Here is a 12,403-nt window from a genome sequence, read left to right as displayed (position 1 = left end):
AATAAGCCTCACTTAGTTATGATTATCCATTTCATATACCAGTTGATTAAATTTGCTGCTTTTGTGTTTAGGATTTTTGCATCTATGTTTATAATAAAGATTGATAAACCAGCTTCTTAAAGTAACATTTTTTTCCTTCTCATTACAAGTGCTTTAGAAAATCAGAAATTATATGATGCCAAGCATGCTTTAGGGGGTTTATTTTGTAATGTACAGGATGTAGAACAGATTCGTGTAGGAAAGGGGTGGTGAAGGATTAGTGGGCTATTGGAGTATTAAGAGAAGAGCTTGGATTAGTTTGGTTCAAGTGGAAATGAAAAGGAAGCATAGACTCCTGAATGGTTAGCTCTTGATTAGATAGAAGGGTAACACTGTGAAATAGAGAAGTTAGGAGAAGTTGATTAAGGCTTGGAGAAGAGCAAAAATAAAGAGTTGAGTTGGAGTAAAATCTTTATCTTCATCATAATTATCACCATCATTTGGATCCATACAAAGGAATGACTGCAATTTATTTTTTTTTAATTTTTTTTAATGTTTTATTTATTTCTAGGAGAGAGAGAGAGCGTGAGCAGGGGAGGGTCAGAGAGAGAGAATGAGTCACAGACTGAAACAGGCTCCAGGCTCTGAGCTGGCAGTCAGCACAGAGCCCGACGCGGGGCTCGAACCCACAAACCGCGAGATCATGACCTAAGCGAAAGTCGGACGCTTAACCGACTAAGCCACCCAGGCGCCCCAGGAATGACTGCAATTTAAGAAACCGCAAATGCATGAAATTACATGATTGGTTAGTATGTGAATGTTGCTTTGTAGCTAATTTTTAAAAATTTCCATTCATAATCACAAAAGGTTAGATAATCTTATTTTCGTTGAACACTTTACAATGGGGTCCGAGCTTCGCAACCTAACAGTAAATTTCAATACACATTACGCTGTTCCTTCCTTAGCCACCAGGTGGCGACTAGCAGCCTACGTCGCACTCCTGCTTCTCCCTCCTCTTCCTAGGCTGCCCAGCTCCCGGGAGCGCGCACGCCCGAGAGTCCACGCCGGTTGCGGGAGCTGTGGCCGCGCACGTCGGTCAGCTGCTGTAACGCTTCCGCACGTGGTACCCCATCCAGAGGACCCGGACCCATGTGGAAGCTGCTCCCGGTTGCGGGCCAGGCCCGAGGTAAGGGCGAAGGGAGATTCCCCCGGGACTCTTTTCCCCGGGAGCAGTTGCCGTGGGGAGAGGGGCGCCGAGGAGTGGGGCTTCCGGCCCTTCTTGTCCCTCTCCCCGCCTTCCGGCGCCGCCTTCGTCTCCGCCCCGGGAGGCTGCGGAAGCGGGGTGCGGGGACCGCGCGTACAGGGTGAGGGACCGCGGTGTCTTCCTGGGCGGCGCGGTGCTTTTGAACGCGGCTTTTGCCGGGCGGTGCAGCGGCGTGGGGCTCGGGGCCTGTCCGCGGCGGCGGCGGCGGCGTCCCGGCCCCGCCTTCCGCCGGGTGCTGGGGGCTTGGGACCAGCTCTGACCCGGCTTGCAGGCCCTGCGGAATTGCATCTTGGCTGCCACTTGTGTCCTTCAGGCTTTTAAGCTTTGGGCGAAACACCAGAATAAGTTATCACAGGCCAGACCGCACGACGGCAACAGATGACTTTGTCTTCAGCACATTGTTTAATTTTGTGAAAAACCGGACATGACTTGGATACGTGGCAACCACAGGAATGCATAATTTCAGTTTTGTTTTTAGAGCCTTTTTTCCTCATCAGAACTGAAAAAGTAGATTTTTTTTTTCCTGCTCTGTATTTTCAGCAGTGGCAGGTGGTTATTAGCTCCCGTTAATTGGTTGCCTAGTGCGTCCGAGACCTTGTTAAGCAGATGTAGCCAGTGACCAGGCGTTTACGTTATGATCCTCGAAAGATCTACCTCGAAGCGCAGTTTACTAACAGTGTGGAAAGATTAGGCCAAACGAATGGTTAGGAAAACGAGTACTATCGAGACTAAAGCTCAGGGCCTCACTGTGAACTTGGAGCAGTGCTGAGGTGGAACGTAAGCTGTTGGGGGTCAAGTGCGAGTGAGTTGCTTTCCAAGAGCAGCTGTGGCCTGTGGCTGGCTCTCAGTTCCCCTAGCCAGATAGGAAGCAGTAGAAAAATGCCTCTAGCAGCAGGGGCCAGCATTCTTAACGTTTAGGGCGTTGTGAACCCTTTTCAGAATCTAATGGACACTGCGGGCCCATTCCTCTAGAAGAAAAAGTGAGTAAACCAAGGCACAGATTTTTTCCTTGAAAGAGCCCCACTCTTAAGCTAAGAGTTTCTGATGATCAAAATATGATCCAAACATGGATTCCTTGGTTCCTTTCTACTGGTGAGTTTATCCGCTTTAATTTCCCTACCACTCTGGTGATGGACTCCTGGGCTCCCATGCTAAACTATACTACCCTCCGATAAGTATGCTGTTAAACCAACAATTTGTGATTTCAACATTAAAAAAAAACAACTAATAACATTTTCTCACTTGTTTGAAATGCTACCTTTAACATAAAAGCAAAATTCCTCAAAATATACACTTAAATCAGGCCTGAACTTTTGCATTAATCCATGTTGTTTACTCCTGATATCACACGTTTTAATTACTTTAGCTTTATGACATAGTTTACCATCTGGTAGGGGAAATTCCTATAATATTCAGATTTTTCTTTACAATTTTTTGCATTAATTTCCCGGTGGATTTTTTAATCTATCAGGTTCCAGACATAGTATTGTGATTTTTATTTGGTAATGCATGATATATATGTTTATTTGAGCAAGCACTGACACTTTTCAGTATTGTTTTCTCTTTAGAAACTGCTCGAGTTTTCCATTTATTTATATAATCTTTTGGATCCTTCAGTGAGACTTTACTAGAAAAAAATTAATAAGTTTGATTTATATCAAGTTGATTATTAACATTTAAATAGCAGAATAAAAATATTTAAGTATTTTCGTACCTATATGTGTGTATATTTATGTGTCTATATGTTTGTTTTTTTTTTAATTCTTAGAACCATTCCGACTTTTGACCAATGTTGAGTATGTTGTTGGAAGGAAAAACTGTGGCATTCTAATTGAAGGTGATCAGTCGATCAGTCGAAATCATGCTGTGTTAACTGCTAACTTTTCTGTAACCATCCCGGTATGTTACTAATTTTATTTTACTAGCTGATAGGAAGGGGGTTGAAATTATAGGATTACTTTGGTGTCTATATAAGAGAGTTTGTAGGATTTTTAATTAAATAAAGGTGTTCTTTAAATGTTAAATACTTAACATTTTGGTAGTCGTACCACTGATACTTATTTAGTTTGGTCTTTGAAGTTTCTGTTCCCATGTTTTACTCTTTTGTAGTAATTTAGAAACTCAGAGAAAGTAGAACACATTTACACTTACTTAATGCGCATTAAGTACTTACTGTGTGTTTCACTGTGCCAAGCCTGACAGTAGAGCAGTGACCAGACTGTCACCCTCCTTTATTTAAAGAGTTTGTAAGCTGACAGGCATTTACTTTATAATGTAGGTTTCCACAGTGGGAATTGGTTTGTTTTATTAGGAAAAACAGCTGTTGCTTATGTCCCATAGCTCCTTTGAATGGCTTTCCGTTTGTTTTGGTTTATTAGTTATTTTAATTATAACAGTAGGTACTGAAATTATTATGTATATATATTAACGACAGTGCTCATGATAATGCTGGTGATGATAAGAAAGAAAAACCATTATTTTGAGCAAAGACTATATGTGAAATGTTGGATCTGTTCAGTAACATTTATGCTTTGTGTCTGTATTCTTTTAAGTATAGAAGAAGATTATTGTTAAAATTCCTAAAGGAAAAATAAAATTGTTACTGCAGGTCAGACACTCTAGCCTTTTCTCATTGGACCATTTTTTACTATGTTATTTTGATAATGTAAAAAAAAAAAAAAAACAACCCTTAGGAAGGAAGCTGTCATGCACGAAACAGACTATACGAAAATAAGGATTTGTCAAATGTGTGAAATTGAGGGGTCAGAAAAATCTCCACTGACTTCAGAAAATAAAATGCATGTTCAAAGAGGGGTGATCATGGAATTAAGACATTTGCCATTAATTTCTAGCTGAGTGATGATTCTATGCAGGTAACCAAAACAATAACTATTGCTTAATGTGTTGAGAAGTTAGACATCTATCAATTGCCTATACAAAAAGTTACCAGCGTTTTATTTTGAAACCTTTTCCCCTAGGAATTGAGTAGTAAAAGTCTTTAAATTAGGTATTGATTTTTCCTCCCCAGAGTCAAACAGATGAAATTCCTATATTGACAATAAAAGATAATTCTAAGTATGGTACCTTTGTTAATGAGGAAAAAATGCAGACTGGGTTTTCCCAAGCTTTGAAGACAGGGGACAGAGTTACTTTTGGAGTGTTTGAAAGTAAATTCAGGTAAGAATTTTTTAAATTGATACTAAAAATGGATGGCTTTGTTTTTCACTAGTCAAATTTTAAAGGATATGGTATTTATAGATAATGAAGACCATCTAATTTAGTTCCTTCTTAGCACGTTAGTAAACTTTGCATCCTGTGTGGTTAGTGCTCTGCCCATCATAGCTAGTGCCAAGGGTGAATAAGAGTTTGAATGGTCTCTGAGGACCTTCATGGGAGCTACGTTTGTCTGATTCCATATAGATGAAAGTATAACATTAATTTTGATCATTATTTTTTTTAAGTGCAACTTAAGACTTAGGAAGTGATAATTTTATAAATTAGAAAGTTTAATAACACGTAAAAGTTAAGATAACAGCATGTGACATGAGCTTTAAGTACTAGAAGTTGCCATCTCTGGAGCTGTGGTAACACAACTTTACCTACCTTATTCTCATTTACAGAGTAGAATATGAGCCTTTGGTTGCATGCTCTTCTTGTTTAGATGCTTCTGGGAAAACTGCTTTAAATCAAGCTATATTGCAACTTGGAGGACTTACTGTAAATAATTGGACAGAAGAATGTACTCATCTTGTCATGATATCAGTCAAAGTTACCATTAAAGTAGGTTGAATGCCTTGATATTATGTTAAAATAAGTTCTGTGAATTTAAGCTTACTTCCCCACTATACATAAGCCATTTACTTTAAAACTATCAGAACTGTTAGTTGTGGATTTATATATGTTAATGCATGCCTTTGTGTACCATTTAGGCTAGAATGACTTTTCAGATAACTTGTTTATTATTTGAGACAAGCAACAGCACATAAAATTATATTTCAGGTTTTGATTGGGCATTTTGAAAATGATTTCTGGTATACTTTCACCAATAAGTTTATTACAGTGCATAGTTGGTATCTTCAGTCTAAAGCAAAGTGCTGGAAGTCAACTGCCAGTCTCCAAAGTTAGCATCTCTAGTCTCTTCTATCAAATTGTCTTCCTCCAGCTCATCTCATGGTCTCATGCTCTCTTACTTAGTTTCTGTTTGGTATTTAATGCCCTAATCACAGAACTTTTAAGTTCGTACTGCTTAATATTGTCTTTATTTATCTTAACAATCTAGAGATATGTTCGTAGATATACACTATTAGAAGGTACTGACTCTTCATTAAAGCAGTGATATATTTTGGTGTGTTTTCACATTTTGCATCTTCATCAGATTCGGTTGTATCCAAAGCTAATTGAAGAATGACATTGGGAGTTGATTTGTCTCCTTTTAAACAGGTTGACTATAGATAATGTGAGGTTGCTTTAGGTTAGTATCTGTAGTGAAAAACAACACATATTTAGATTCTTTTATTAGATGATACAAATATCCATTAATATCTAATATAATTAGAATGTATATATTTTAGCTAAACAGGTATCATAGAGAAAGGCTTGCTGTTCAGATTGAACCTCAAGTTAAACTTGTATGTTGGTGGGGTTATCTCTGATCAAGGATCATTCTATCTTTGCAGGTTAATGAAATCAATTTATAAGTTCAAAGTGATGAACCTCCTGAGTACTACTTTCTGCTAATAAATCAGAATGTCCATTTATTAGCTTATAGTAGGGATGCACCTTTTTAGTGACTACATATTTATGTGTGCCTCCCCTTAAGGATAATAAGGGGACACAGTCTTGAAGATATTAAGGTACCTGAGAAGTGAAATTTAGGTAATCGTGCACTCTCTTGGTGGTTATGAAATAAGAGTAAAGGCAGTTGGAATTCCTTGAGAGGTATTGTGCTGAGTCTGTGACAGACCTGGAACTAGCATTCATTCATCAGAGTCCACACTATTCCAGTGACTGGGGTACTAATTGCAGCGGATATTAGAGAGTCTCTGGATACACACCAGCAATGACTTGTTTTAGCAGTCCTTTTCAGTACTTTTCATCAGTCATGTGCCAAAAAAGAAAACCTAGTTATTGTATTATTTTTGGGTAAATTATCCAAAAGTACAGGTTGCCTTATGTTTTTATAATCATTAAATGTCAGAACTCAAAGAATACTTAAGAAATTTTTATTTTCTGAAGAAGAAACTAAGGCTTGACCAGTTAAAGCCCTTACCCAGGATCACATGTATTGGCGCTTACTCGGTCCAGTGTTGAATTGCACATGGCTGCTTCCTGCCAGAATTCAGTTATTTCACTCATATTTCAGGTTAGTGTGCTTAGAGTTCATTCTTGAGAGGCACCCTAAGTTGCTTCCTCATATTTAAGTACTACCTCGTGTTGTTAGAAACATAGTTAGAAATTCTTCAGTTGGATTATTTCCTAAAATTATGGTGAATCTTTATATTCAGTGGTGGTGCTTTCTAATCTTTTTCAGATTTTATGATATATTTGATGTTGATAGTTTAGTTCATTTGCTGGTTGAGGTTTCTCTACCCCCACTCTCCCTGATCTCTATATATTTATTTTGAGCTTTTACCCCATCTGAAACTGTTGCTTTTTTTTACTTTCTCAAAAATACTTGATTCTATAGTTATAATCTGTTCTCAAAAGGTATTAGGCAGAAAAGATCTTAAAACTCATGTTTATCTCTTAATAAGTCTTCTCGGGTAGTTGTTAGACTTACTGAATCCTACGATCTACTTTTTTACATTTAATGTCTTTTACATTGGAATACATTTTAAAATTGATTTATATTTTATGTTGTTCAACCCTTCCCAAAACAATTTTTTTTTTTTTTTAAATGTTCATTTATTTTTTGAGAGGGAGAGAGAGCGCGAGCAGGGGAGGGGCAGAGAGAGAGGGAGACACAAAATCCGGAGCAGGCTCCTGGCTCTGAGCTGTCAGCACAGAGACTGCTGCAGGGCTCGAACTCAAGAACTGCAAGATCATGACCTGAGCCAAAGTTGGACACTTAACCAACTGAGCCACCCAGGCACTCCCTCCCCAAAACAGTTTTTAAATTAATATTGTAATTGATGATTTCTTAAAACCAAATCATTCTATACAGATTTGTACTAAAACTAAGTTAGTGGCCAAATATTGACTTGAATTTTGTATATTGTGGCTCTTTTATAAATTTAGAGAGAGATGAAAGGAAAAACATAATAGAACAGCCTCTTTGTAGTTTCTTAAAAAAAAAAAAACTAGCACATGAGTATATGTATTCACATGTTTTCTTCTTTTCAGACAATATGTGCCCTCATTTGTGGACGTCCAATTGTAAAGCCAGAATATTTTACTGAATTTCTTAAAGCAGTTGAGTCCAATAAACAGCCTCCACAAATTGAAAGGTATATCCTATATATATCTATTTTTAACTTACACTGGTTTATGATATGATATGATATGATAAAGGATGCTAACCAACAGCTGAATGAAGACATGCACAGGGCAAGGTATGGGGAAAGGGCAAGCAGCTTGCACGCCCTCTGCAGACACACTACCCTCCCTGTACATTCGTATGTTCACCTACATGGAAACTCCTATATTGTGCGTTGTAAATCTAATATGACATACAGAATCTGATAGTGCTGATTTTATGTAGGCTTAACATAAAATATAAAACATAAAACCTCTTTAAGACTGTTTTAGGATGTAGTGTTCAGTTTTACAAAGTTTTTTTTTGTTAGTATATAAAGAAGAGTTTGTTGTTCCCGATCTCAGTGAATGAAGCAAATGTTACATATATGCCAATATTTAAACCAAAAAGTTGAAGGACAGCAAATGGCACAGAGGTACAGTCAGAGGCCCGTATTCCAATGCCTGGTGTCATGCAAGCAGGACCCCCTGAATTGTGTGGGGCAGCGTCATTGTGTGGAGTCACGTAGTCCTGGGCTAGAATATTAATTGCACTGTGGCCTTGGGAATGGAGCTTATTTCTTCTGAGCATCAGTTACCTCCTTTGAAAAATGAGATGAATTCTTGTCCTGTAATTAAGTATTTAGTAGTGGTGTTTTTTTAAGTAACAGTATACACAGTCTGAGTATGCCCTGGCACCATAATAGGTGCTTGTTAAAAGAAATGTTCCTAATTGCAATCATGTCTGGTATGACCCATAGTAGCTTTATTACGATGATGATTTGAGATAACTGCTAAATTTGTGAACCACCAGATTAAAGGATCTATCTACTGGATATATTGTATTTCTGATGCTTTGAAGTAATATAAAGCTATGGTTGAGGAGGAAGATGTTTAGATTTTTATTTTCAGATTTCATGGTTGAATTGCTGGTGACTATTAAAATGGTGGGTGTTTTTAGTCAACTTAGCATAAGAACATGCTTGGTTAAATTTTTTTTTTTTAATGTTTTTATTTATTTCTGAGAGAGAGAGACAGCGTGAGCAGGGAGGGTCAGAAAGAGGGAGACACAGAATCCGAAGCAGGCTCCAGGCTCTGAGCTGTCAGCACAGAGCCTGATGCGGGACTCAAACCCACAAACCGTGAGATCATGACCTGAGCCAAAATTGTATGCTTAACTGACTGAGCCACCCAGGTGCCCCAGAACATGTTTGGTTAAAATATATGTCGAATGATTATAACTTTTATGCCATAGTAGGTGTACTTTATAAGTTCATCTGAATCTCTGTAGGGTAACTTTGAATATTTGAAGCTTTAAAAATCTAAAATGTTATGTACGTTAAGAATTATATTAGTTGTAAAATATCGTTAGCTGTCATAAACTGTTTTGCCCAGTGCAGGTTGTGTGTGTGTGTGTGTGTGTGTGTGTGTGTGTGTCTGTGCGCGCGCATCTGTTTTAGGGACAATTTATACATAATAATGTGTGTGTGCTTTTTTTATGTATCTGCTTTTATTTATTTAAAAATTTTTTAAAATGTTTTATTTATTTCTGAGAGAGACAGCATGAATAGGGGAGGGCCAGAGAGAGAGAGGGAGACACAGAATCCGAAACAGGATCCAGCTCTGAGCTAGCTGTCAGCACAGAGCCTGACGCGAGGCTTGATCCCGCAAACCGCGAGATCATGACCTGAGCCGAAGTCGGTTGCTTAACCAACTGANTTTGGTTAAAATATATGTCGAATGATTATAACTTTTATGCCATAGTAGGTGTACTTTATAAGTTCATCTGAATCTCTGTAGGGTAACTTTGAATATTTGAAGCTTTAAAAATCTAAAATGTTATGTACGTTAAGAATTATATTAGTTGTAAAATATCGTTAGCTGTCATAAACTGTTTTGCCCAGTGCAGGTTGTGTGTGTGTGTGTGTGTGTGTGTGTGTGTGTGTCTGTGCGCGCGCATCTGTTTTAGGGACAATTTATACATAATAATGTGTGTGTGCTTTTTTTATGTATCTGCTTTTATTTATTTAAAAATTTTTTTAAATGTTTTATTTATTTCTGAGAGAGACAGCATGAATAGGGGAGGGCCAGAGAGAGAGAGGGAGACACAGAATCCGAAACAGGATCCAGCTCTGAGCTAGCTGTCAGCACAGAGCCTGACGCGAGGCTTGATCCCGCAAACCGCGAGATCATGACCTGAGCCGAAGTCGGTTGCTTAACCAACTGAGCCACCCAGGTGCCCCTTTGTTATGTATCTGCATTTAAAAGTAACTGAAAGATATTTCTCCTTGTTTTTATTTTTCACATGGGAGGTTTCTTTTATATTGAGGTTAACTCATAATGTATATTTTTGGACTCTACAAAGAGGTCCTCAGATATTAAAATAGTGTTTCTAAAACCTTTTTTGAATCCTAGGCTCCTGTGAGAGCAGGAAAACACCAGTCTTTACTCTAAAAATTTCACTTACGGACTACCAACTTGCATAGTATTTCAACAGAATTACATTTTCCTCTGAAGCCTCTTCATGATCCTTCCTGTGGAAGCCAATAAATCCTATAAATAATGACCTTTGCTACAGATAATAAATGATTGTTAATTCTGCATTACTTGGGAGTAGAGGTGTCTGATAGGTTTCTACTGCTGATAATATATGATTATGGTCTTGAGGTTTTTAGATTTAGTTGTTGATTTCTACTTACTGTTCAGACTCACTCAAGTATATTTAACCTGGATCTGTTTTTGAATGTAGGTTCCTCATAATTTTTTTCTGGCTTCAATTTATGACTGTATTAACTTAGATGACTATAATCTAACAGCTATAAGGTTATTCAGTAACTTCTAATTCATTGTTAAGCATGAAAAGCATTTATATTAGCCATGTTTGATATTGGCAACTGATGATCAAATTTCAATACTATTTTACAATGTGTAGTTTTTTGCCCTACTAGATTTGTGTACCTATTGGGATCCATTTTGATACCCATGTTGAAGTCTTATTTGACTACTCAACTGTCAAATAGAAAAAGGATTAAATTTAAATATTAAATAGGATGGGTTACAAAAGGTTTATGAAACTGTGGTGGCTCTTTAATAAAATGTAACTACCTCTTTTTTTAGTTCTGAAAAAGCATTATCACTGGATTTAAAATAAGAGATATTTTGGGGGTGTCTGGGTGGCTTGTCTTGTTAAGCATCTAACTTTTGGTTTTGGCTCAGGTCATGATTTCGTAGTTTGTGAGTTTGAGCCCTGCATTGCGTTCTGCACTGACAGCACAGAGCTTGCTTTGGTATTCTCTTTCTTTTCCTCTCTTTGCCCCTCCACCACTTGTTCCCTCCCTCCCTCCTCCTCCTCCTCCTCCTCTCTCTGTCTCAAAATAAATAAATAAACTTTGAAAAAAAAATAGAATAAGAGGTATATTTTTAACCTAACAAAAGGTACAATTCTGTTTAGTGCGGTTATATCTTCATCTTTGCTCTGTTACCAAGAGACAGGGTAAGACAGAATTTAACCTTCATGTGCCTGACATGGTTTGTGAGATCTCATTTGCCTATATTGTCATCAAAATACTAATGTTGATGAAGTCACTTTTAGAAGACTCCATCTAAAAGTATTGAATTTTGATAGTTTATACTTTATTAAAGGAAGTTCATTAAAATAATTGTGTATTTTCTGAGTGTAAAGAGATATCCCTTAGAAAAGAGAAGGAGTTACCTTTTATTTGAAATTTTAGTCTTATATTGTGCACTGCTCTTTCAGTTACTGTAGTTCAAATAACAAGCATTCTCTTTGGGAAAACACCGTTGGGAGAAAATTAGTATATGCATTTATACGCAAGTTGCTGAATGTGCTGAGATAACAAGGCCTGACCACCCTATATACCCAGGTCATTTCTCCTGGTTTGCAGTGAGAAGCCTTGAGGAAGAGGTAATGTCCCTCCAGGCACAGAGAACAGGCCTCCTAATAGCTTGCTGTGAAACTCAGTGGATTCTTAAGTTCAGTGTTTCTCTCTCCTGTAACACTACCTACTGTTTGTGCCTTTTATACCATGCCCACGGGACTGGTCAGGGAGGAGATCTGCCACAAATTTGGTGAGGCTTGCCGCTCACTTTGTCTCTGACCCAGGAGTCTTGTGTCTTCTGCCCACATCCAAGAAACAGGAACAGGCTCTTGGCTTGTAATCAGATATCAGACCCAAGAAACACATTAGTCTGAAACAATCTTAGCTTAAGAAGTTTATGGAGTTGACTGTATGTAATCAATCAAAATTCAAGGCAAAGAAATTTAACATATAGCAGAAATTTTTTACTGGCAATATAACCTCACATTTACAAGGTGTGGATGTCAGTGTAATTCAGGCCTTTTAAAGATCACCAAAAGAAAGCAGTATAGTAAGTTCTTATACAAATCATAAACATATGCCCACAGGACTAATGAGATAGCAAGCTATCCAGATGTTGGGCAAATGAACATTGTGGCTTGAAATACAGTTTCTTTGGCCAGAATTCTATGTGAATTGAGAAAAGTTCTGTATTTGGATAATCTTGAGACAAATGAAGATGATGTGCTTTGAATTAGATGAAATTTATTGAAGTAGATGTAAAGAATTTAAAAAGAAAAAAATGAAATGGTGGGGGAAAGGGAGAGAGGCAAACCATGAGAGACTCTTGAATGCTGACACAGACTGAGGACTGATGGATGTGGGGGGG

General features: G+C 37.8%; 1 protein-coding gene across 6 annotated transcripts in view; it reads left to right on the top strand.

Moving 5' to 3' along the window:
- Nucleotides 1–1,047: 1,047 nt before the first annotated feature.
- NBN (nibrin) overlaps nt 1,048–12,403 on the top strand; it is a 51,372-nt gene continuing 40,016 nt past the window's right edge. Inside the window, exons 1-5 of one of the 6 annotated variants that reach the window (XM_077771250.1) lie at nt 1,048–1,165; nt 3,012–3,142; nt 4,272–4,420; nt 4,864–5,023; nt 7,586–7,689. In XM_077771250.1, the coding sequence (XP_077627376.1) occupies nt 1,129–1,165; nt 3,012–3,142; nt 4,272–4,420; nt 4,864–5,023; nt 7,586–7,689 (581 nt within the window). In that variant the 5' untranslated portion in view covers nt 1,048–1,128. Of the gene's footprint in view, nt 1,166–1,322; nt 1,344–1,724; nt 2,224–2,247; nt 2,336–3,011; nt 3,143–4,271; nt 4,421–4,863; nt 5,024–7,585; nt 7,690–12,403 lie in introns of those variants that run through there. The other 5 variants (XM_077771246.1, XM_077771251.1, XM_077771248.1 and 2 more) reach the window with 5 other exon arrangements.

Source organism: Crocuta crocuta, unplaced genomic scaffold (assembly GCF_008692635.1).
Source record: "Crocuta crocuta isolate KB4526 unplaced genomic scaffold, BGI_CrCroc_1.0 scaffold235, whole genome shotgun sequence".
NCBI lineage: Eukaryota > Metazoa > Chordata > Mammalia > Carnivora > Hyaenidae > Crocuta > Crocuta crocuta.
Note: the sequence above shows the minus strand (reverse complement) of the source record. Positions and strands in the feature narration are given on the sequence as shown.